Below are 23,726 nucleotides of genomic sequence, written 5' to 3' on the forward strand. Positions count from 1 at the left end.
CTAAGCATTACCATACTTTGTGTAAAGGAACGATGAAGGCCTAGACGAGACCCGTCGTTTTTCATATCCTTATGGAATGTTTCTGGGAGATCGAAGCTTAGATCAGATTACTAAACTATAATTCTGCACTTTCACAATGTAGGGTAGCGCGAAGGTGAAGCTACAGAGTAAGGCACGGTTCAGAAGCTATACGAGCGTTGTTCAATATATGTAAGTTAGATGCATATAACTATTGTGCTATCTTCACCATTGCCGATGCCCGGAATAATTTCTCCCTTCCAGGCAGGGCTTTTGCTCTTTGTTTATTTTTCCTCACTTAATGTGATCCGCCGGGCTGGACAATCTATCTCTCTTATGACCTTGTCTCCTGCCATGGTCGATGTACAAAAAGAATCACGGAGATGACAAATGTAGACAATGTCAGCTCCAACGACAGCATGTCATCCGAGGAATGTAAGTGTACACCCTCTGAAGTTTATACAGGTGCTGCCGAACATGATGTCAACACCGCGTTGAATCAACGGAGTTACGGGACGACCTACGCGATGAAGTCATCTCTATCCACCAAGTGGCCAGACGCTCACAACGGACTCCATCGGATTCTACATAAATGCACAACCTTCGTATCGGCTGGTGTCTCGGTTTTCGTCTTCTGGCATCTTAAGTCTCGGAATCAAAACGTCCTACTTCCAAGTATCGCTTCCCCGCAACCCTCACGTCGTCTAAAGTAGCCAAAGCATTACGTTCAAAGAAAAGTCCAGTAACATGGCCACCATGAAAGAAACACTGGTCAACGCCGATCTCACCACCACGACGCAAAAGGTTGCCGTTCCCACCCCGCAGCCAGGCCAGGTCCGCATCAAGGTCGTCGTATCTGGCACCAACCCGAAAGACTGGAAGATCCCCCAGTGGATCCTCAAAGGCCCCCAGAACTCGGGCGATGATATCGCCGGAGTCGTCGATGAAGTTGGCGAGGGTGTCGTTGGTTTCAGAAAGGGGGACAGAGTAGGCGCCTTTCACGAGATGATGGAGCAGAGCGGGAGTTTTGCAGAGTATGCCATCGCCTGGGCGCGAACGACCTTCCATATCCCTCATGACACTACTTTCGAAGGTACGTTCGCTGAAGCGAGAAGAGCGTGTAAGAGAGGCCTAACCGCAGTGCAGAAGTAGCGAGCATTCCCTTGGCGGCAACGACAGCTGGACTGGCCGTCTACCAGCGCCTCAGGCTGCCCATGCCATGGCAACAGGCGCAGAAGCGGACACCCCTGGTCGTGTACGGCGGCGCATCGGCTGTGGGGGCCTACGCCATCAAGTTTGCTTCGCTGGCTAATGTGCATCCCATCGTCGCCATCGCGGGCCGTGGAATCCCCTACGTCGAGACACTGCTCGACAAGTCCAAGGGTGACAAGGTCATTGACTACCGCGAAGGCGAGGAGCACGTCATCAAGGAGCTGCAAAGTATTGAGCCCAACGATGAGGGAAAGATGCATGCTGTCGATGCCGTCTCAGAGAAGGGCACCGTTGGACACTTGGCTAAGATGAAAGCCAAGGACATTCAGATTGCGACCGTCCTCGACACTACCATCAAACCAGAGGCTCTGGCTGAATTACCGAAGCATGTCAACATCATGTTCACACAGGTGGGGCACGTTCACCGAGTCTACTATCCCAACCTCGAAAAGGACGTCCCCTTTGACAAGCAATTTGGCGCCATACTCTACCCCTTTATCAGCCTAGGACTACAAGAAGGCTGGTTCTCGGGGCACCCGTACGAAGTCGCTCCAGGTGGTCTGGAAGAGGGAGTCAAAGTAGCCATGGGGAAGCTATCGCGCGGTGAAGTATCAGCAAAGAAGATGTTGATTAGGGTGGCAGACGATGAATGAAGTAGCTAGGCTATAGCGCATAACGGTAATCAGGGTGGAAATCGGGCTCCTTCCCAGCAGCAATCTCGGCCTTGCGCTTGTTCTCTGTGAGGGTTTTTCGCCTGTTGTCCTCGCGGTGGAGATATGTTTGTAGAGTGATGTGGCCTAGGACGGCAAGTATGGCAGCAGCAAGTGAGCCGCTGAGACCTATGGCATGTTTGTCATTCTTCTTGGTTCGGAAGATCTGGCCGACCTAGATCCTCGTTAGAATGTATGAATTGATGGAAAACAAATTCTTGACGTACCACCATACCCTGCTGTGCTTCCAACGGACTGGTCCATACCAATGGCCATGGCGCGCTTATAGTATGGCGCATGACTATTGAGCAGCCACGCGCAGTTGAGCCCGACGATCATGTACACCCCCGGCGCAATGAGAAAGGTCGAAAATTATAGAGCCCTCCTCTAGTCCATGGGCACGCCTAGATTGACAGCATACCCGACGGTCGTGACCAGGCACGCTGGCACCATGAACATCGCCCTCTGCTTCCACTTGTCGCTCATGTACGAGACTACCATGTACGTAGCGCTCGCCCAGAAGAAGACGGGGATGGTCAGCAGCTGCGTCGTGACAACGTCGTAACCGAAGCTGTGGGTGATCAACGGCAGGAACGAGCTCAGGCCAAAGGTGCAAATGTTGGCCATGAACTGACTCCAAGGAAAGATATACAGCTTAGGATCCTTCACGACACGCTTGACTCCGGCCCAGTCAAAGTCGGGCTTTCCGTTGTAGCGCGCGTTGATATCGGCGTGGACATGGGACATGCATCATGGCCTTCTCGACCTCGTTGAGGAAGCGAGCGTGCTCAAGGTCATCGGGCAGCATGAAGTGGGTGAGGACGGCAATGGCCCAAACGAACAAAACCGTGTCCTCGATCGGCCCTTTGCTGTGGATGACAGTCAGTTCATAGGCGAGACTGCCATCATCACGACCATGAGTCTCACATATGAACACAGCTCGACTTTCCGTTAAACCTCGCAGCTCCATTCACCGCTCTCACCCACTGAAGTTGGCAGCGTCCGCTGCATAGGCCTCGACTTCAAAGTCCATGCTGCGGAGCTCGACTGGCCCCAACCTACCATCCCAGAAGTCTTCTTGAAGCCCTCCACCGCAACCAGGAACCCCTCCGCACCCATCTTCTTGCCCTCATCAACACCAGACGTGGTCGGTACAGAAGTCGAGTTGGCCATTGTCATCGCAGAGGACTGCAGGAACTTCAAGCAAGGGACGCCCAGGGCAAGACCTTGCAGTGGGGATGCAGTAAAGGTCTTGACGGTTTCCGTCCGCTTGGTCCCTGTGTTGTGCGCAAGGAGCTGATGGCAGACATAAACCGTGGTGTGACCCTACAGTCCACACTCAACGGGGAGGTCTTGCAGGACGGCACGACGGACGAGTTCATCTTCTCTGTGGGCGAGATTGTCGAGCACCTCTCGGGCAACAGCACGCTGCCCAAGGGTACCGTGATTTTAACGAGGACGTCTTCTGGTTGCGGTCACGGGCGGAAACCACCTCGATACTTGGAGCTGGGCAGCGACTTACAGAGTTCCATATCACATGGCATCGGCACTTTGACAAACCCGATTGTTTCTTCGTCAATGGTGTAGAAAAGTAATGAACATCACCTCGCCTCCAATGTACCAACGAGACCAAACCTGACCCTGCTTGGCATGGAGACTTATGTCATTAGATACTATGGATATAACTACAAATAAAACGTTTCGACCAGCCAACTTACTTAAGATCTTGCCTCGGGCTTCTGCTCTGCTTCAGTCATTTCAACATCAGCCTCGCCCTTCTCCTTGCTACCCTCGACTTGCCCCGTTGCTTGAGTGGGTTCAGCCGACTCGCCTCCCTCTTTCGTTGTCTCCTGAGCATCAGCGGCCTTGTTAGCTTCTCCTGATGCCTTGTCTCCCTTCTTCCCCCAAATGCTCGGCATCTGCACCCCCTTGCCCAGATTCGACACTGCCGTTGGCATCCCGATACTGGGCATTTCAGGCACCTTAGTCGGCATCCACCCTCTCACACCAGAGCCAGCCTGCTCGGCGACTTGGAAGAGGTGTTGCATGTAGGTCCTCTTCTCGTCGGTGTCTGCCTCGGGGTCCGCAGTCAAATTGTCCCCGCCCCCTGGAAGCGGCACGAGCGCAGCCGCGTTGGCAATGTCGATGGGTGACTCATCCGGCATACCCCCATCGTCCTTCTCCGCAACCTCCTTAGCCTTGTCCTCCGCGTCGGCGTCGGCGTGCTCTGCCTTTTTGATTGCCTCGTCGACAGCCTTATCCTCGGACTTGTCGGTCTCGTCCTCGGGATATCCGGCATCCACAATCGTCTTGTCGCTGAGGAACCACTCCTTCACCAGCTCAGCCGCACGATCCGTCATGTTTTCGTATGCCCTGTTCTTCTGCGGGCGGAACATGCTCACATGCGCGCCAACCTCGTCTTCCGCATCGCGCAGCACGATTCTCTCAAACAATATGGCAGCAGGATGGTCGCCCTCGGGCACTGCGCAGAACATGCGCTCTGGGACGAAATACCCGCCGCTCCAGTACCCGTTCTCGCCCATGGACACGTAGAAATCGTGAACGCCAACGCCCTCTAGGGCAGCGAGGCGATCCAGTCGCTGGCTGAGCTCCTTCGGTTTGAGGAGCGACCCCACGAATGTGAAGTGATCGGACAGCCAGGCGAAAGACCGTCCCACGTTGCCACGGTTGATGTACGCTAGACCCTGGCCCAGTGACTCGATGCTCTGATTGTACCCATCCACAACATCTTCCTTCTTCAGGTTCCGCATGTTCTTGACACCCTTCATGATCGCTTCGCGGTGCACATACGCGGCAACGCCACCGGCAGCAATGGCGCCCACCGTGCCAGTCCGGACAGCAATGAGCTGCCAGGCCGTGGAACTACCGGAGAAGGAGCTCGCGCTGGCCGCTGTTGCCGCTGTTGCGTTCCTGTTGCGAGAGAGGCGCGCCAGGGAGGCGGGAGCGGCAGCGGACAGGGCCGTCATGGCGTTGAACACGCTGGATACCTTTGAGTAGTTGCTGAACGCGCCATAGACAAACATGGAGCGCGCAAGACCATTGTACGGCGTGTCAAAGGTGAGGATGCCCTGTATGAGCGGAAACAAGGTCTCGCTGTCGGAGGGGCGGTCCTTGAGGGTGAGGAAGAGCGCGTCAGCTGCGACGAAGCCACTGGTGTCGTTAGCAGAGAATAGCTCCAACGGTCAGGGGGGCCGTACATACCCCATGGAGTGAGCGACAAGGATGACACCGACTTTGCGATCGGCGGGCGGCCACGGTTTTTCGAGTCGTTCCTTGCGGACATCGATCACACGTTCCTTCAGCCTGTGTCTGCATGTTAACTAGAGTGGGCTCGGTTTCCACGAGAATAACTAGACCTGCCATTCGACAAAGCCTGCTGTCGCTTGCTCCAGCTCGCCCTTTGTGTCATATTTAGGATACACAACGGACTGGACATGATGTTCGGGCAACTGCTTCGATACCTGGCGTTCCAGGTCCCCGGGAAAGTCTTTGAAGGTGTTGTCGGTTCCCTACACCGGTGAGTGGCGTGCTTTTTTTGGTCCAGGGCCTAGCTTACTTTGAACCCATGGATGAAGCACAGCAACAATGTACGTTTAGATTCTGCCATTTTGAGCGTACGATTGTCCAAAGAGTGTAGCAATAGAGCTCCCTACAAAGGTATGAGTTCCTTCACTGGCTACCACCCACGAATCTACTGCCGCGAATTCCCTGCTTTCGGCCGCGAGATCAGCCACACCCTCGCATAGCGGCCGCCAAGTTCCAAGTTTTCGATGTCATCAAAACGATGATTCTGCCTGCTGTTAGATGTCTAGCGCTGCTTCAGCACCAGCTGTGGCGAGTGTGGCGCAGATTGAATGCGCGCGAGGGAATTGACGTCATGATGGGGGGTGGGTTGAGGGGCATCCACGACCAGGACCAGGATCAATTCGCTTGTTCATGTCCACTCAGCCATGCGAGATTCCCGTGCCTTGGCAAGATTCGAGAGATCTCACGTATGAGTCTCATCGCGGGCAGGGATGCGGCAGAAAGAACTTCCTACGCCTCACGCTCAATCCAATCCCACCACCCTTGATCCGACAAGATCGAGCGTACTCGCGCCTCGAGCCACTCCGTATTGCCCCAGAAGCCCCACGACGCTTGGAAACGGCACCAGTCCACCAGCGCTGTCTCCCAATGTCTGCAAAACCCGTGCCATTCGTATTCCGGCGCCTTGTCGGTTTCGAGTAGAATCTCGCGATAGCGCTCAAGCAGTGCCCTCTCTTTGGGCTGCATCTCGAGCCTGTGCGGTACGTCGCCCTCGACAAGCATGGTCTGCGGTACGGAGCATGTGAACAGCTTCGCGAGGTCGCTCACACCTAGCCCGATGCCCACATACTGAAAGTCGTAGAACGCCACTTGATCCCCATCCTTGGACGCGAACATGTTTTCTGACTTGACGTCGCCGTGGATGTACGTCTCAAAGGCTCGACCACTGGCGCTCAGGAAGGACGCTGCCAGGACCGCTGCTGGTGTCTGGTGTTGCCCGTGTGGACGGCAGAGTGCCGCTGACCATTCCGACAACTCGTCTTTCTGGAGGGCCTGAAACTCGGATCGTCGTGTTTCCAGATAAGTGTAGCCACCGTTGCGCCACACCGATCTGCCCCCTTTGCGTCCCTTCCTTTCCTGTGCCTCTACCAAGGGCGGCAGAACAACGTCCTCCGGATTGAATGGAAGCCAGTCCCATGATTTCGCATGGAATCGACCCAACCACGTGAGAGCTGAATATACCACATCCAATCGCAGCATTTGCCTCTTGCTGAAGTCGACAGGGAAATCAATGCGCAAATCCGTCAAGATCATGGCCGTGCATTGCGACTCGGCTGCCGACCCCTCTGTCTGATTAGGCAGGGTCCTTGACGAAGCTACGCACTTGGCGACGGGTATGTCGCCGGGAAGCGTAGTCGCGAGCTCCTCGTAGAAGTATTGCTCGACATCATAGCTCAGCATCTTGCGAAGATCACCTTCACTCGGTGATTCTTGGCTTCCCGGTGGGGGTGTGACGATCTTCATGATGAGAGGGTATACCGAGCCCTGCTGTCCGTTGATTCGGCCCAAAAGCCTCTCCATATAGGCCGCGCCTTTCGCGCTGCTGGCCTCCGCATTAAAAGCGATGACTTGGCCGTAGCCGCCCCATAGCGCTTGCACGGGCTTCCAGTGTTCGAGGCTGAAGGAGACGGGTTGCAGGTCGTGCCGGGCGAGCAAGGACGTTGCTACGCGCTCAGCTTTCGGCTGGTTGGGGTCGGCATTTTTGGAAGCGCCCATTTCTGCGCCCTAAAATGGAAGTGATCACCAATGAGGATCAAGTGAGGCATGCAGGTGAGAAGGTTGGAGGAGATCATTCATGCTTGATCCGGTCGATTGTGTTTGATGAGCGACTTGAAGCTGCATTGTGGGTCACACGTGATTGGTCGGTGTCTTACACCACCCGATTCGCGAGGTGAGCTCTTTCTACGGGTCCAAATAGATGACAGAAAGAATCGCACTGACTCACGATGCAATAAACGCAGAAGTCAACACAGTGGTTCTGCACAAAGAAAATCGATTATTGAAAAAAGACTATATCAAAGCCCACCTCTGCACTCGTCATCACAATGCAGACCCGTCTAGTACGCAAAGCGAAAGTCAAGACGCTTATTACCATCCTTCTCGCGTGCCTCCTGGTCATTCTGATAGACGAGCTTCTCTTCGGCCGTCATAGCATCCCAAGCGCAAGCCTTCCTCTTGTTGAGCAGGGCGAGCCACTGGCGCTGGACAAGGAAGACGACGAGACTGAAAGCGAGGATGGACACGCAGACAGTGTTGCCTGTCTTGTAGTAGGGGCCATCTTGTTTCCTGTAGATCTGGCTGCCGGCAAGTGATCCTCTGTAAGATGTTAGCAATAGTGCTACATGTTTCGTAAACTTCGACTCACAATTGTACAATCACATTGTAGGTCGCCGCCGTGATCGCTCTCTTCTTAACGTCAAACGTGTTCTCCGAGATCCAGGAGCTGACAAGCGGATGGAAGTAGGGGTACCCCGAGATCAGTGTGACGAGCGCATATCTCTCCCACTCCTTGCCGCTGTCCGACATGGTCAGGAGACCCGTGAACATGGGCAGTGACCAGAAAGCACCAAACAGACAATGGAAGGCCCTCTCGTTGAAGTATTCGGACGAGTAGGCGAGAGCCAACATGGTAATAATCTGCAGGGCGGCGGAAGGCGCAGTGAGAAGGTTGCTCTGCAGGGTGGTGAAGTTGCCGACGCGACGGAGGGTGAGCGTCAGGTAGGCTTGGACAGGCGTGGCCGGGATGTAGGCCACGAGGCCCACGAGGTAAAGACCCCACATGGACTTGTCACCCCACGCGCTCTTGACGTCCTTGACGGTGATGGGCTCCTTGAGACTCGTCAGACCCTTGGCCGGATCGTCGCGCAAAATGCGATTGACCATGATGGCCTCCTGTCTCTCGGTGTACCAGGGGCTGCGGAAGAGGACACTCTTGGTCCCGACGGGGGACGTTGGCAGGTAGAGGAAGGAGACGACGCCAATGAAGAAGGTCAGGAGACCCTCGACCAAGAACAGCCAGAACCAGCCCGTCTTGCCGCCAATACCACGCATCTCAAGAAGACCGGCCGCCAAGAGGGCGGAGATGACGCGGGCAACGTTGAGGGTGGACCAGAAGGCAGCCAACCGAACCGAGAGCTCGCGCGATGTGTAGAAGTAGGTGGCCATGAGAATGGCGCCAGGGATGAAGCCACCTTCAAACAGACCGATCAGTGCGCGCGTGGCGTAGAAGCCAGCGCGGTTCGTGATGAAGGCTTGGAAGGTGGAGACGAGAGACCAGGCGCACATGACGAAAGGCAGGACGTTCTTGAAGCCGTAGCGCTTGGTGAGAATCTGAACAGGGAACTCGGCAAACAGGAAGAAGACGAGCTGAATCGTGGTACCCTGCGAGCGTAAGCTTGACTCTCCTCTCCCTGGGAGCACAAATTACATTGTTATAGTCATCTGTCGACAGGTTGAGGTCCTCGAGAAGGTTGTCCGCCAGCGCATTGGACAAGTTACCGCGGTCGAGCTGCAGACCAAAAAACTACCGAACGATGTCAAAAACCCGTCTCTGGGAGTGTAGTCTGTGACTTACCATCACGCAAAGCCATGTCAGAAGACACAAGTCCGTCTTGCGCACCACGGCACGCTCTTCGCCCGGGGTCCAAGTGAGCTCAGGGTCAAACCGATGCTTGCCCTCGTACGAGTCGTGAGGCTCCACGACATTGTGGATATTCTCACGGCCGACCTCGATATGGGCCTTGTCTGGCTCGTTGGAGTGCATGGAAGCACGGGCAACGTTGGCCGAGGACTCAATATCGTCATTGCCCATGGTGAGGGATGGTATGTGCTTGTCTAGTCGAGGGACTGGTATTGGCGTGCGCTGCGTAATGGCCACGGTCCAAATGGGCGGATCCTGGTGCCCTTTTTGATAATCTGGGGAAGCTCAGGGTGGCCAGCGTGACACGTCGTCGAGATCGAATCGGAGCCGTCCGGTGAATCTATACCCTCTAGACCGATATAGACGGAGAAATTATCGGCACCTGGCATGATTGTCTCATTTGGACCTTGCCATGACGAGCAGCGCACCATGTGCTCCTTATTGCGCAGCAAAGGGCGGCCAGGACCCCAAATCTAACCCTGCCCTCTTCCCCACCCGCCTCATCGGTTCCCCCCCCCCTGGTAAGGGGAGGCCAAGCTGATTGGTCTCATGCAACGCACCGAGCGTGGGGAGCATAAGAATGCGGGGAAGACGGTCTCGAACCCCATGGAGGGCTGATGCCTCCGAGCGAGGCCGAAAGAATCTCCCTCCGAGATATTCTCCGGGTGCGTTGCAGATGGGCAATTCGTCAATTGCGTCTCCGGATGCCGTGCTTCACTTCCGAGCTGATTCGCCGAGACTGGCGGGTATATGAACGGCCTCAACTTCCACGCCCAGAACAGAATCCGCTTGTCATCATCCGGCACCACCAAGACGTGATCAAGTTGCCAGCCATAACACTGCACCTTGATCTCTATCCCCAGTCACTCCTCGTCGAGAAAGGCAAATTTACGCCCATCGCAGGCAATCATCCACCAGCACCAATTCCAGCTCGCATCAAGGATTCAAGATGCCGTCTGCCACCATTGACCATGCGCAGGACTCCATTGTCGGTGGCCACCCAGATAGCCGGCCTCGCCTGGCCAAGCCCCTGACATATGCCGGCACCCTGGATAGCTTCGAGCAATTCGACGTGACCCCGGTCATTGGACGCGAATACTCGGGACTGCACCTGCGCGACCTGCTCAAAGGCTCTGACGAGCAGATGCGCGACTTGGCGCTGACCATTTCCCAGCGAGGCGTCGTCTTTCTTCGTGGGCAAGGCGATGCCACGCCCATGGAGATGAAAGATTTTATGCTGCGGCTGACTGAGGCGAGTGGATGCCCGGCAAGCTCCGACCTGCATGTGCATCCTCTGACCGAGGAGGGCAGCGAGCTCGGCGACCAGGTCAGCGTCATCTCGAGCGCGAAGCAGAAGAAGGGCGGAGGCTTGACCCATCAGTTGAGCGATGTGAGCCGCTTTGCCAGCACGGGGTGGCACAGCGACATGTAAGTATAGTCAAGATGCGCAGAAGACGTTGGAATTTGACACTGACTCCTCGAAAAGCACCTTTGAGAAGGTCCCTTCAGATTACGCGATGCTCAAGATCCACACTTTGCCCCCGACGGGCGGTGACACTGTGAGTACCGGATTCCAGGTTTAAGACCACTCTATGCTGACCACTGCAGCTCTGGGCCTCCGGCTACGAGATCTACGACCGTCTTTCCCCACCCATGAAGGCCTTCCTCGAGACACTGACCGCCACCCATGACGCCTCCTTCTTCCACGAGGAGGCAGAGCGTCTCGGCAACCCCCTCCGCAAGGAAAAGCGCGGCTCTCCCCTCAACCAAGGCGGCGACCTGCGCGCGGTGCACCCTCTCATCCGCACCAACCCCGTCACTGGGTGGAAGTCTGTCTATGTCAACAAGGGCTTCACCAAGCGCATCAACGATATCACCAAGGACGAGAGTGACGTGCTCCTCGCGTACCTTTTCAACCTGGTCACCCAGAATCACGATGCGCAGGTGCGTTTCAAGTGGAGTGCCGGTGACCTGGCCATCTGGGACAACAGGTCGACTTTCCACTGCGCGACGTATGATTACAATGCCGACAGAGCGGGCGATCGTGTCTGCAGCTTGGGCGAGGCGCCTTATCTTGATCTCAACAGCAAGAGCAGGAGAGAGGCATTGGGACTGTGATTACTTGATGGAACGATGATAGGTAATGAATAGAATGAAAATTTTGATTTCCTTAAATGACTCAACCCACTTCTAAGACAGGTAAGACTGCACGTCACATGCAGACATGCAGCTTTGGTTAACAGTGACGGCGTCCTCAGCCGTATCGCTCCACCTTGTACTCCACCTCCGTCTCGGAAACCACAGTCTCGCGCAGGCACAGCTTGCTATACTGACTCTTCAGAGTCTCCAACATCTCGGATACGCTGGCAGGGATAGGGCGGATGCTCCCGGACATCTCGCAGGTGCCGCTGCAGAGCTCTGCTCCACTCTCAGAGAGCATCTTGTATGTGAAAGAAGGCATTTCTCTGGTTCTTGCGGTTGGATTTGCGCTTGGAGTTACTTTTGGTTGACGGAAGGAATAGATTTTCTCATCATGCTGGCGATGTCCTCTCTTAAATCAAAGTACGTTGGGATGTTCAGCTCTGTTTCTTCGTCGCCGAGTGACGGCGTTTTGCAACGCACTGCACTCTCGCGAACTAAGTTTCACCAACTCTGGAGAAAGGCGAACAATCTACTTGTTAGATGACACTCTCTGGCGACGAGTCTAGTATCACATTGAGACTTCATCATATGTTCTCTCAATATGGAGCGACATATCTGTTCAAGCGTGAACAAACAGACAATTCTGTTGTGTTCTTGATTGTGTATGTACGAATCCATGCTGGGGTGGCGCAGCGAATAGCAAACAGCAAAGAAGGACTCTCACTGGCTTTGATCCACATCCGGTTCACTTATCCATCTAACATTTTTTGCTTGAATGGGTGACAGGTCAATGTGTCAATCCCTTTGTTCTCGAGTTGCTCATCATGTGGGCTGACGACTACCGTAGAGTGTGCCTGGATATAGTTGCTAAGCACCAAAATATCTGCGCATTTTCATCAACAAATGCGTTTTCCTGACTTTCGGGGATTCTATGCCTACATTTGGCTGGTTGGGGAATTACTGCATACTCAATATGACCTGGTAGGTTCTCACACCGTCAAGGAGATTCAATGTTCCGTCTACTGGATATCATCATGCAGTGCGAATACATGCTCTATCTTGAATAATCATCTACAAAGCTATCTTTCTTATGTAGATGTAATAGCTTCATATGTCTGTGATTCTCCTACTTCGTTCCTACATGGGCTCACTGCGCCATATCTCCTGAGCCGGACCCCGGAGTATCCACAGATCCTCACACTCGGCCATTCGGTTGTGGCAGCATCAATCTTTGCGTATGAAAATTGATACATCTTGCAATATCCCTCCCACTCATTCAAACTCTCGACCCGAAGCTCAAAACAGACATCAAGATCGGACAATGTGTAATCCATCTCCTCGACATATAGGCTGATTCCAGCCCACTTTGGCACGCTGATGCCGAGCAAGACACGGTCGAGAGTGCGATAGGGGATCACTGGTTTCCACAAATTGTCTTTAGCAATTCGGCGATGACCGCTTCTGTCAACGTATAGGTCCTGGACTGGTGTGTCCCTGTCCGAGGACTTGTTCTGATTTACATCATGGTCCTTGAGGACCACAATTCGATATCTATAGGTTGGTGAAGTCATGGTTCCGGGGCGATCGACTGTAATTGTTTGTCGTTCAAAGGAAATAAAATCGGAAAGTGTTAAGGGCATTTTTGGTCAGTGCCAGAGACCGCGGGTCAAGTAAGTCAAAGGTGCTGGACTAGACTGACATTGGTCTTCCGGGTGCAGATTAAGGGCAGTTCCCCAACGAATAAAGACCACTTTACTCTAAACGAAGACAAATTGATAGAACAGCAGACATGGACATAAGGGAACTCGTTGAGAAGGCTTCGCAAGTCGTCAGATAAAATCCATCACCCGATGTTGTTCGAGTGTGTGCCTTGGAAACTGTTTCCGTTCCAAGATGTTTCGATTTATTGATCAACGGACTGTAATACCATGCGAAGTCATTGGAACTTGAGGGCTGTCTTATCGAGTGTTTTTAGAGCCTGAATGCACAGAGGTGACATAATTGTGATGCATTGAATCAAATATTCTCTTGATTCCAACACTAAGGATATCTCTCCCAAAAGCTTGAGTCTCACAAAAAACGTAGTTCCCATTGTACAAGTCAGCCCAGTAATCTTTTTGACGCTCTTAGCTACGCAACCACAACGTCCGAGTCCACATGATTCACCACGAGCATCGAGCATCGCAGGGTTTCATCATGGACCTTCAGAGCTCCGCATCGTCACTCACCTCTCTGTTCTCGCTTGAACCCTACCGACGCTCCAACATTTCCGGCGCCCTCTTCACATTCAAGCTCTCCATCTAGTTCACCCGGAAGTACGCGGACACGGATGACAGGATTTTGGTACTTGACCAGGGCATCTTTGGAGATCACAGGACACATGATGCGTCAAAGACCGCTCATATCCCTAACACATTCGTCAAGTGGTTCCAGGGGCTTAAAGACACTTCAAACGGCTTCACTATCTGAGTTGGCCCTGGAAAACTCGCTTCAGGCATGACCATCTACCACACTCACTTTGTGGTCACTCTGGAGCACACTAACAGCTGGCTCTCCGAGACGGTCAAGTTCCGGGTGAGAGACGCAGCAGGGCCTTTCATGCGTCTCCTTTCTAATGGAGCTCCAGTTCCAAAGCCTGGCAATTCGCATGATGCATTCACGGAAGGCTAACATTTGGCGGTTTAGTGAAACATCTATCATTTTTGTGTAGAGATGGACTGTTTCTTATGGACATTAAAATGAAATAAAAGTAGCAATTCATCATAAAGAATTCCAGATGTGCATGAAAAATATTACCCTAATCCACAAAGATTTGAAATCCAACAAGATGACTTAGTACATACCACACCTTTTGCACAAAAGCAACTTCTGGCGCCAGCGCCAGCCAGCGCTCTATCTTACCTCATTGTCCGCGTACATGTAGACGTGGCCGTGCATCTGCGCTATAACGAGTAGTCCGCCGGAGCGGTTGAGCCTGTTCAGCATGATTGATGTCAGCGTCAATCTCGGCCCAGTCGATTTTGTCAGTCTCGGTGTCACGATCTGTGCGGGAAAACAACAGCCTGGTAAGTTCAACCTTACGCTTCTCAGCGGATGGGTCAACATCCTCTTTCAGGTGAACGGTCCAAACAACATCGACATCGCCGTCACCTCCGCTCATCGTATCAAAACCTGCAATTTTGGATGCACAGGGTATTAGGTCCTGCACTTCCTTGGGCAGGCGGCGGCATCCGTTCTTGCCGGTATCCCCCAAGCCTGTAGCCATGAAGACCTTGAACCAGCCACGGGCGCCGAAATTGTCTATCACCGAGTGGGTCGTGAACATCTTCCAGGTGAACTGCTCACCTTCAGTCTTGAGATTCAGTGACATGGCGAAGCGTTTAGTCTTGAGTATGGCGAATTTGGTGTCTTTTCTTGATTGATCATGAAGAGTTTATTAAAGAAGAAAGGTTGCATCAAGTTACACATCGAGAGAGAAATCACTTTTCTCTCGATGCTAGAGGTATTCTTGCCAGGTCATCCCAAACAGCCACGTACAGGTTTTTGCATGCGAACAATCATTGACACCAGCACCGTCCTTGTCCACACTTGTTCTAGTCGAATGCGATTTTTGAACACGACGTTCGTACGTTGTTTGTAACAACAAAGGCCTACAATAAACATTCACTGACCTGGGTGCGTTTGTTCTTTGGACAGGGTTCACGCTCTTTGTCATCTCAACGGCTGGGCATTGTCACTATTCGTTGTTACTTCCACACGCAATTGCTACACAATGCACTGTACAATCAATCATGTCGAAAGCAATCGGACATTTTTCACGCGAATTGATCTGTGAGAACGATGAATTGACTTTCTCTCGAACCATCAAATGTCCCAAGGCGCACAGTGAAAGCTTCAACCCCTGGCCAATGAAATGCCAGTGCTTCTCAAACTGAACAGTATCATCACGTCTACTTCAAAGTTATTCCACAAGAATCTCAACATGAAAATTCCGAGCCGCACCATGGATCCAATGGCTTCATGTCTGGTTCCCATTCCCGACAACGAGCTCGTGCCTAGGATCAGGCCCGACATCTTCACATACCGAGTCGTGTCAGAGGCCACACCGTACCGCCGCGACGCCTTTTTAGGAGACTACCAAACCGTCTCACACTTTCCATGGGCTTCGGATTGTATAATTCTGAGTTTGTCCGCGAGATCCCCGAAGAAGTGGTCAGTATGGCTAAAAGAATGCAAGGAGAGATTTGGGAGCTGGATGAAGAGTTTCTGGGCAGGCCAGAGGACGACGAATTGCCGGTAGACGTGGTCTATGTTTTCCGCCAAGGCCATCGAACCGGCGAGATGTCATGCCCACTGACGACCGCCTACTGGAAGCCTGAGCATCCTGGCGTCTCGAGGGGGAAGGACGCCTAGTGGCAGGTCACTGGTCTGGTTCAGCCATGCAGAATCTCAGCGCCAGTGGCCACCAAGTCCACTATCAAAGAAATTCAGGTAACGTGGTGTCATTTCCAGCATCCCATTTGTAGGTTCTAGTGCTGACACAGGCACAGCCAAATCCATCTTCACACATCACCACCATATGGATGAGCCCATTCCATAAAACCTCTATGCATGGATCAGTCGCCATGCAGCCCTCTGCCCTTGAACATGGTACAGCATGGTCTAGAGCTTCTGTGCAGCACAGATAAGGTTTAATTTTGGATCTCGAGAAAGTTCTGGACCGCAGCGATCTCCAGAGCCCCGCTGCTGCCCTGGACGATTTGTTCAGCACAGGCCGTGGATCGACTCTTTTGTCTCGAGAACGATCTTGTCCGCATCAGCGCCGAAAAGCTCGTCTTCTGTGACGAATGTGCCATGAGGCGTGTATCCATGAATTAGCCCAGCTGTGTTGTTGTATACTATCACGTTGTTGGGCTGTTCAATGATTTGATGTTCTCGCCTACTCCTGGGAGATGCACAACTACATCAATGTCGAGTCTTTGCAACCGAGCGGCATGACCAACACCAAATTCTTTTCAGGATAAGTGGTGTCTTCAAAGCCCCAGCCGCCGGGATGACCACTTCTCGCGCGCTTGCGGTTTACAAGCTGCCGTCCGCGATAATGAAATCGACCACTTGAGCCACAGGGTGGCAGGGCTCTTTCCCAACGCATGAAGCTGTTTCTGTTGATGAGTTGCAGGTTTCGCGGTCCGTTATCGGCCACAGAAAGGCGGTACCTGTATTTGATTGCTTGTTCGTCACGGGGTCGAGTGTCTGGGGACAGATACTGTAACCATTGGTTTCACCGCGGTTGACATCGTCCTTTTTATCATGACCAAGATTCCTTCATGTCTGGCGGACCAGCTCATAGCAGTTCCCGCTGTGCAACTCTGGATTGAAACCAAAGCTGAGCTCACCATTGAATCCGTGGTATTGTTTGTCGCAAGTGGCGCCGGCGTTGAGTTGCCACTTATCAGACGCAAACAGATGCTCCAATTCGATTTAGTACTGGAGCATCGTGTCGCAGTTCCACTCTGGGTTCCCGATACTTTCCCATCTGCATCAAATTGGGCTATGTAGCCTCTAGTGTAGGTCATGCCTATAGTGCATGGGTTAGTCCCCAATGTCTATTGCTTCTATTTACCTACCGTTGATCAAGCTGGTTCCGCCAATGCCCTTGCCCGCCGGCATGCTCATTCCCCTGTTTCCGAGTTGGGACTGAGGCTCACTCTGCTAACCCAGTTGAGTGATGTTTGTCCCACCTCTATCCATTGCGCAGTGTGCTCGACTGCTTCATTGCCGCTTGTGTCGACACTAGGGTCGATAAGGGCGACGGATAGCTTAGGGTTGCTTGAGAGACGATTTCTTAGTAAAAAGCCACATGTGCCTGCTCCAACGATGATATAATCGCAGACTGCGACGGTGGCCATTGCAGCGAACTTGAGTCAAGAAGATGAATTGGAGAACCGACAGCATGAACTTCGACTGACGACGGGCTCTTTTGTGACGTGGAGGTTATTCAGGCTTTACTTCGCCTCAAGTCGATCGGCAAGGTTGCATCTAGATGGGATATTCATACCAATCCGGTTATCACATTATACTCGGCCCCTAGGATCAGGTCCATCTGGGGATGCGGGGATCAAGGGCTGCATCGAGATTCGTGAAAGGAGGAGACTTTACTGATGTCTGGGACGGACTGGGAGAGCCTATCCCCCGGAGATAGTTCGAGAAGTCTCTGGCGTTCCGCTTATCTATAGTCCTTCGATGTTTTATCTCCAAACAGATCGTCACCAATATACCCAGCTCATGCATGAGCACCACCTAGATCTGTCTATACTCTTGCATCGGACACTCTTCCTGACTCCAAGCCCGTTAGCGCGGCTGGACGAACATCCCACCTGGATATTAACATGGTTGGTCTTGCGGGGGCTGTGGTACATGCAGCTAGTCGGGATCTGATGTGACCAAGGGATGGCCGAGCGTTCGCACCATATTTGTAATTTTATGCGCGTCCGGAGGCACCTACAGGCTCATCGTCGTTATACGTGTGCATCCGGTGTTGTTATAGTTCGTCTTCCTAAAAGACTGCTCTTCGAGATAATAGCACCGTCTGCGTATGTCCCAGCGGTGTCCCCGCTGCTCTCCACGGAGAGAACAGGATCAATGCCATGAGCTCGTGAAACTTTCACCGTGTCAGTCCACATCTGGTCCAGATCATCCAATGCTACGTGGCGGAAGCCGCGCGCTGGCGGAGGTGGAGCTCAGAGGCCCCCGAATCCCGACCCTTCCCGGTTCCAGGACCGGACATGTGGACCCAAACCCCTCACAGCATGCCGAGTAGAGCTTGGCAGGCTCCGTTTAGACAGAATCTGGCCATGCGCTGGTAGTAAAAAGACATGAAGACGCAAAGTCATCTACATGAGGATGCCGGCGCTACGCAGAGATCATGATGCGGTCAAGCTGCTCAAGAGTGGTCTTAAGGATGGCAGCATTCACCTCTTCCATGGCCCAGCTGGTCAAGGCGTCCGACTGTTAATCGGGAGATCACAAGTTCGATCCTTGTTGGAAGAGTTTCTTTGCGCAATGCTCACTCGCTGTCTTCAGTGACTGGTATTGTTCAGCTTTTTGCATGGTCATCTGTGATACGAGAGAACTAAAGACAATCTCTTTTTGCACAACCGCAATGCCAGTATACCAGGTTGGGTGAGCAGTATCTCTTAATAAGATCACGGCTTTTGCAATGGAGTAAGTAGCCTGACGATGGCGCGTGCAGCAGTCCCTGCGTATCCATTGCTCCGCGCTCGCTTGCCTTCGTACTTCAGGTAAGTTCAGTACCACTCGCTCATCTTTGGAGTCAAACACTGATGTGGTGCAGCATATGTCCGCGGTTTTCTGCTCCTAACTATGAATAAGATAATGCAGGGGGAGTGACCAGTCTGATTCCGCAGGAAAAAGTATAAACTGCGGAGTCCACTTGAACGTTGGGATGTTTTTGTTGCGTCGTCGTCGAGCTTCGCACAACGTCAAGCGAGGGGCCGAGTCCCGCCCAACTTGCATAACGTCCGCATTTGTTGTGAGGCTGCTAAATAGATTGGATGTAGATGACAAGTATAATAATTCATTTTAAAGAATCTCCCACACGTGCCTCGCTTTAATGCTACCGATTGATTAATGGTTGCGTTATCACGACGGTTTCTCAGAGCTCTCAGTAGACTAGATGTACGGAGTACTCCGTATTGAGATTGAAGCAAGCTTTGTCTGGGTCCGTACCAACGAGCACATCTCCAATAATGGGCAACACTGACCACAAAGCATATATGTTGCACGAAATGCTTTCGGCAAGATCTGCAGTGACCTTCAACGCAGAGTTTCTTATAAGCGCAACGTCCGGTGCTTGGTCCGGACTCGGTAGCCTCAAACGGAGCCTAACCCCCGATAGTGGGGGGCAGCTTCAAAGCCGCGTGGATATCTACTTAGTACAAGTAACCATCGCCACCCGCGATTGCTATAGTTTATCCCTCATTATCTGTTTGATTCTTATTCAGGAGGAGGAGTGTAACGAATGTCACCCGAAATCACACGTGTGCCAGGCAAAGTACAGGTCAGTGGAATTCGTGGGTAGTGAAGAGCTTGGATTGAAGCTTTGCCGTCTCGCTTTCATCATTCTCGAAACGGGATAGGGTGCAGCAGTATATGCACGCACTTATAAGAGGCCCCTTAGTATACTGGCCATTAGTAAAAATTCCGACTGGCCCCTTGACAAAATGATCTTTCGTTAAAATCAAAGGGAAGCGTTGATGATGTTCGCAAACCGCTGCGCTGCAAAATAGATACGAATTCATTCAGTAGACGTAACGCAATAAATGCCGTGAAAATCCTTACGATCCATGTCTCACCGTAAATACAATCACATTCCGTTGCTAACTAGAGAACAGTGAAAAGTGTGGAATGAAGGAAATGAAAGTACGGTGTAGGGTAGGTAGCTCAGGAAGAGGAAATAGGAATCATGGTCTGCCCCACGTGAGTCTGCGCTAGTCCAGCCATTGACCAATGAAGACCCCTCCATTTTCAAGCAGGATCCGCTCTAGCCTCGTCTGGCTAGCTCACATTGGATCCCACAGGCCGAAGTCGGTGCTGGAGCTGATTTCGCTCAGCGGAATTTCCATCATCACATCCTCGACAGAGCTTCCCTCCCCGCGTCACGCTTTCTCTGAGCTCGAGGAACCTGCTGCAGAAGCTGGAGAAAAGCTCTACCCTTCTCACCTTCAGGGAATCGCTCAATCATTCCCACCATGCTCTCCAGGTCAATCCGCCTTAGCGCGGCTGCCAACCTGAAGGGAGCGGCTCGCCCAGGCCTAAGCTGGCAGAGGCAGGTCCCCGGAATCCACGATGGAAAGCCTCTCCTTGCTAACCGATTCTAGTCGCGCCTTTTCATCTGGCGCCGCTCGCAATGCCCTCGCCGACGACAAGCTCAACAGTATCTCCAAGTCGATCACCCAGCCCAAATCCCAGGGTGCCTCGCAGGCCATGCTCTACGCCACAGGTCTCGACGAGAACGACATGAACAAGGCACAGGTCGGCATCTCTTCCGTCTGGTACGAGGGCAACCCATGCAACATGCACCTGCTCGACCTCTCCAAGGTTGTCGCCGAGTCGGTCCGCGAGGCGGGCCTCGTCGGGTACCGCTTCAACACCATTGGCGTCAGCGATGCCATCTCCATGGGCACCACCGGTATGCGGTACTCCCTCCAGAGCCGCGAGATCATCGCCGACTCGATCGAGACCGTCATGCAGGGACAGTGGTACGACGGCAACATCTCCCTCCCCGGCTGCGACAAGAACATGCCCGGCGTGGCCATTGCCATGGGCCGCGTCAACCGCCCCAGCATCATGGTCTACGGTGGCACCATCCGCCCCGGATGTACCAAGGCGGGCGAGTCCATCGACATTGTCTCCGCTTTCCAGGCCTACGGACAGTACATTGCCGGCGAGATCAACGAGGAGCAGCGCTTCGACATTATCCGCAACGCCTGCCCCGGTGGCGGTGCCTGCGGTGGCATGTACACCGCTAACACAATGGCCACCGCCATTGAGACACTTGGCATGACGCTGCCTGGCAGCTCGAGCAGCCCCGCCGAGGCCGACAGCAAGAAGCAGGAGTGCCAGAACGTTGGCGCCGCCATCAGGAACATCCTCAAGGAGGACATCCGCCCTCGCGACTGCATGACACGCGAGGCCTTCGAGGACGCCATGACTATCATCACTATCCTGGGTGGCAGCACTAATGCCGTTCTCCACCTGATCGCTATTGCGCACTCTGTTGGCATCAAGCTCACTATCGAGGACTTCCAAAAGGTGACGGACCGAACACCCTTCCTCGCCGACCTGAAGCCCTCGGGCAAGTTCGTTATGGCCGACATGCATAGAATTGGCGGCACCCCCGGCGTGCTCAAGTACCTGTTGAAGGAGGGTCTGATCTCCGGGAAGCATATGACGGTCACCGGAAAAACGCTCAAGGAGAACGTCAAGGACGCCATGGACATGCCTACCGACCAGGAGATCCTCCGTCCCCTTAGCAACCCTATCAAGGCGACGGGCCACTTGGCCATCATGCGCGGCTCGCTCGCCCCCGGTGGCGCCGTCGGCAAGATCACCGGCAAGGAGGGCACCAGGTTTGAGGGTACGGCAAAGGTCTACAACGCCGAGGACGACTTCATCGCCGCGCTGGAGCGTGGTGAGATCAAGAAGGGTGAGAAGACCGTGGTTATCATCCGGTACGAGGGTCCTAAGGGCGGCCCTGGCATGCCCGAGATGCTGAAGCCCTCGTCAGCCATCATGGGCGCCGGTCTCGGCAAGGACGTGGCGCTGCTCACTGACGGTCGCTTCTCCGGTGGTTCCCACGGTTTCCTCATCGGCCACATTGTGCCTGAGGCCATCGAGGGTGGACCGATCGGTCTGGCCAAGGACGGTGACCGCATCGTCATCGACGCGGACAAGAGGGTCGTGGATCTCGAGGTGTCCGAGTCAGAGATGGAGGCTCGTCGCAAGGCTTGGGTGCAGCCCGCGCTCAAGTACAACAGGGGCACTCTGAAGAAATACGCTAGCCTGGTGAGCGATGCGAGCTCGGGGTGCGTGACAGACGGCAAGCTGGCGGAGTAGGGGCAGTAATGTGATACCAGTACATCTTTTTTTCGAGTTTAGGATGCTTCAAAAGAAGAAGGAAAAAAACCTGTATCAGTTTCTCATTCGCACTGGACACTACGCCGGTCCAACGTTATGGAAGAAAGACATGTAGGATACGATAGAATCAAATAAGCCTCCAGCTCCGTGCAATGCAATCAACAACCGACCCCCCAGATCCCTTCTCTTCATATCCAACAAGCTGAATACCTCATCTCCTCTTCCTGTACGCCTCTACAAAAGCTGCCTTGTCCTGCATCGTCAGACCAACCCTCTTGACCCTGCTCAACCGCGCCAGGGCCTCGCTGATACGGTCCAGCACCTTTTTCTCGTGGTCTGAAATGTCGCCCTCGGCGAATCGACTCCGGAGCTCGCCCGCTCTATCACCTGCAGGTGCCGAAACGCCATTCGTCCTAGCCATCGACGTGTTCAACTGGCCCTCGGCGATTCTAACGCGGATGCAAGTTGTCGGTCGTGACAGGAGATTCCACAGAAAGCGTATCCACTGGCCGGGCAGTGGTGTCGTCACATCGGAGGGCGTGTAGCGCAGGCTGACGGGGAAGATGTGGACGTCGGCAGGCGTCTCGAGGACGGATGGGCTCAAGGGGAGGATGGCCTTGCCGTTTGTTGTTCCGCACTCGGGGAATATGGCGATAACGCGTCCAGGATGCTCCTCAAGGAGCTGCTTGAGGTTGACGAGATTGGCGCCTGGCGGTGGCGCTGTCCTAACAGAGGAGAAGGCGTAGAAGATAGCTCCCACGAGACCAACTTTCTGAACCTGACGCGAACCAGGGTACGAGATGGTGAAGACGGGATCGAAAATGGCAGCTAGGTAGACGGCGTCGAGCGGACTAGTAAAGTTGGCCGCGATAATACTCCCAGGGTGCGGCACACGCTCACGTGGCTGATCAGCCAGCGTGCCCCTCTTCACGCCGTCCAGCTGCAGATCTACCCACCAAATACCAGGTATAGCCATCAGACCCCATAGTGCCACCTTCCTCACCACCACTGGGAGGAAGGGCAGCCAGTGGAACAAGAGGAGGTAGCTCGCAATGTAGCTTATGAAGAGTGGCAGGCGGAAGAGGAAGAGGAAGGTGTGCGTGACCGTCGACAGCGCCGTGAGAGGAGTCGTAAAGGGGAAGAAGGGGGCGATCCCCGTGCCTGCGCACTGTCAGTCAAAGGCATCTCGTGGTGATGAATGACAGGTTGGCATACCCCGATCGCGAAACTGGCTGTACTTTTCCATGCTGATGATGATATCATGAGATATTATCTGTTCGTAATAGACTGAAGAATATGCGGCGTGCGCTAGTCCTTTGTGCGGCGACAGAGACCTTGGCCCGTGTCGCGTGTCAGCTCATACGATATTGGAGATGTTGATGTCAGCGCAATAATCAGTAGCAGCTTCAGAAGTGGCGGTCTTGGCCTTTGAGTGGGTTTCTGACAATTTGGGGAAGGAGTGAATCGCGTGGAGCGGGTTGACATGTGAACAGCCCCCACCGTAGAATGTGCTGACTCATGATGCACAAATCCTACACACCCAAGTCCTTCAGGTATCAGGTTGATGCTTGACAATGACAAATTAGAAAGAAAGAAGAACATATAAGATGGTTCTGAGCAACAAACAACTGATTGAACTTACTACATCATGCCCTACGCAGACTAGGCTCTGCCTCGTTTTGAGGTTAGCGTAGGCTAATTATCCTCAATTCGAGAGCTTGAGATTGCCGCACGCTAGG

General features: G+C 53.5%; 9 protein-coding genes across 9 annotated transcripts; 3 read left to right on the plus strand and 6 right to left on the minus strand.

Moving 5' to 3' along the window:
• Positions 1 to 765: 765 nt before the first annotated feature.
• Positions 766 to 1,883, plus strand: J7T54_002553 (uncharacterized protein; the record flags this gene model as incomplete). The annotated part of the gene is made up of 2 exons (XM_051506713.1): positions 766 to 1,111; positions 1,165 to 1,883. The coding sequence occupies 2 exons, from the start codon at positions 766 to 768 to the stop codon at positions 1,881 to 1,883; spliced, it is 1,065 nt and encodes a 354-aa protein (XP_051362053.1).
• Positions 1,884 to 1,893: 10 nt separating this feature from the next.
• On the minus strand, positions 1,894 to 3,322 carry J7T54_002554 (uncharacterized protein; the record flags this gene model as incomplete). Its single annotated transcript, XM_051506714.1, has 5 exons — positions 1,894 to 2,115; positions 2,343 to 2,642; positions 2,686 to 2,804; positions 2,924 to 3,217; positions 3,271 to 3,322. 5 exons carry the CDS (start codon positions 3,320 to 3,322, stop codon positions 1,894 to 1,896), a joined length of 987 nt encoding a protein of 328 aa, XP_051362054.1.
• Positions 3,323 to 3,658: 336 nt separating this feature from the next.
• Positions 3,659 to 5,167, minus strand: J7T54_002555 (uncharacterized protein; the record flags this gene model as incomplete). Its single annotated transcript, XM_051506717.1, has 2 exons — positions 3,659 to 5,111; positions 5,163 to 5,167. 2 exons carry the CDS (start codon positions 5,165 to 5,167, stop codon positions 3,659 to 3,661), a joined length of 1,458 nt encoding a protein of 485 aa, XP_051362055.1.
• An 829-nt stretch (positions 5,168 to 5,996) lies between these two features.
• J7T54_002556 (uncharacterized protein) lies at positions 5,997 to 7,262 on the minus strand (the record flags this gene model as incomplete). Its single annotated transcript, XM_051506718.1, has 1 exon — positions 5,997 to 7,262. One exon carries the CDS (start codon positions 7,260 to 7,262, stop codon positions 5,997 to 5,999), a length of 1,266 nt encoding a protein of 421 aa, XP_051362056.1.
• A 341-nt stretch (positions 7,263 to 7,603) lies between these two features.
• J7T54_002557 (uncharacterized protein) lies at positions 7,604 to 9,357 on the minus strand (the record flags this gene model as incomplete). The annotated part of the gene is made up of 4 exons (XM_051506719.1): positions 7,604 to 7,862; positions 7,912 to 8,912; positions 8,974 to 9,069; positions 9,121 to 9,357. 4 exons carry the CDS (start codon positions 9,355 to 9,357, stop codon positions 7,604 to 7,606), a joined length of 1,593 nt encoding a protein of 530 aa, XP_051362057.1.
• Positions 9,358 to 10,135: 778 nt separating this feature from the next.
• On the plus strand, positions 10,136 to 11,304 carry J7T54_002558 (uncharacterized protein; the record flags this gene model as incomplete). The annotated part of the gene is made up of 3 exons (XM_051506720.1): positions 10,136 to 10,614; positions 10,673 to 10,745; positions 10,795 to 11,304. The coding sequence occupies 3 exons, from the start codon at positions 10,136 to 10,138 to the stop codon at positions 11,302 to 11,304; spliced, it is 1,062 nt and encodes a 353-aa protein (XP_051362058.1).
• A 136-nt stretch (positions 11,305 to 11,440) lies between these two features.
• On the minus strand, positions 11,441 to 11,647 carry J7T54_002559 (uncharacterized protein; the record flags this gene model as incomplete). The annotated part of the gene is made up of 1 exon (XM_051506721.1): positions 11,441 to 11,647. The coding sequence occupies one exon, from the start codon at positions 11,645 to 11,647 to the stop codon at positions 11,441 to 11,443; it is 207 nt and encodes a 68-aa protein (XP_051362059.1).
• Positions 11,648 to 20,196: 8,549 nt separating this feature from the next.
• Positions 20,197 to 21,966, plus strand: J7T54_002560 (putative dihydroxy-acid dehydratase-like protein; the record flags this gene model as incomplete). Its single annotated transcript, XM_051506722.1, has 1 exon — positions 20,197 to 21,966. One exon carries the CDS (start codon positions 20,197 to 20,199, stop codon positions 21,964 to 21,966), a length of 1,770 nt encoding a protein of 589 aa, XP_051362060.1.
• Positions 21,967 to 22,198: 232 nt separating this feature from the next.
• J7T54_002561 (uncharacterized protein) lies at positions 22,199 to 23,233 on the minus strand (the record flags this gene model as incomplete). Its single annotated transcript, XM_051506723.1, has 2 exons — positions 22,199 to 23,148; positions 23,203 to 23,233. 2 exons carry the CDS (start codon positions 23,231 to 23,233, stop codon positions 22,199 to 22,201), a joined length of 981 nt encoding a protein of 326 aa, XP_051362061.1.
• Positions 23,234 to 23,726: the final 493 nt, after the last annotated feature.

This window comes from Emericellopsis cladophorae (assembly GCF_022114955.1).
Source record: "Emericellopsis cladophorae strain MUM 19.33 chromosome Unknown NODE_24_length_302009_cov_114_244240, whole genome shotgun sequence".
Classification (NCBI taxonomy): Eukaryota; Fungi; Ascomycota; class Sordariomycetes; order Hypocreales; family Bionectriaceae; genus Emericellopsis; species Emericellopsis cladophorae.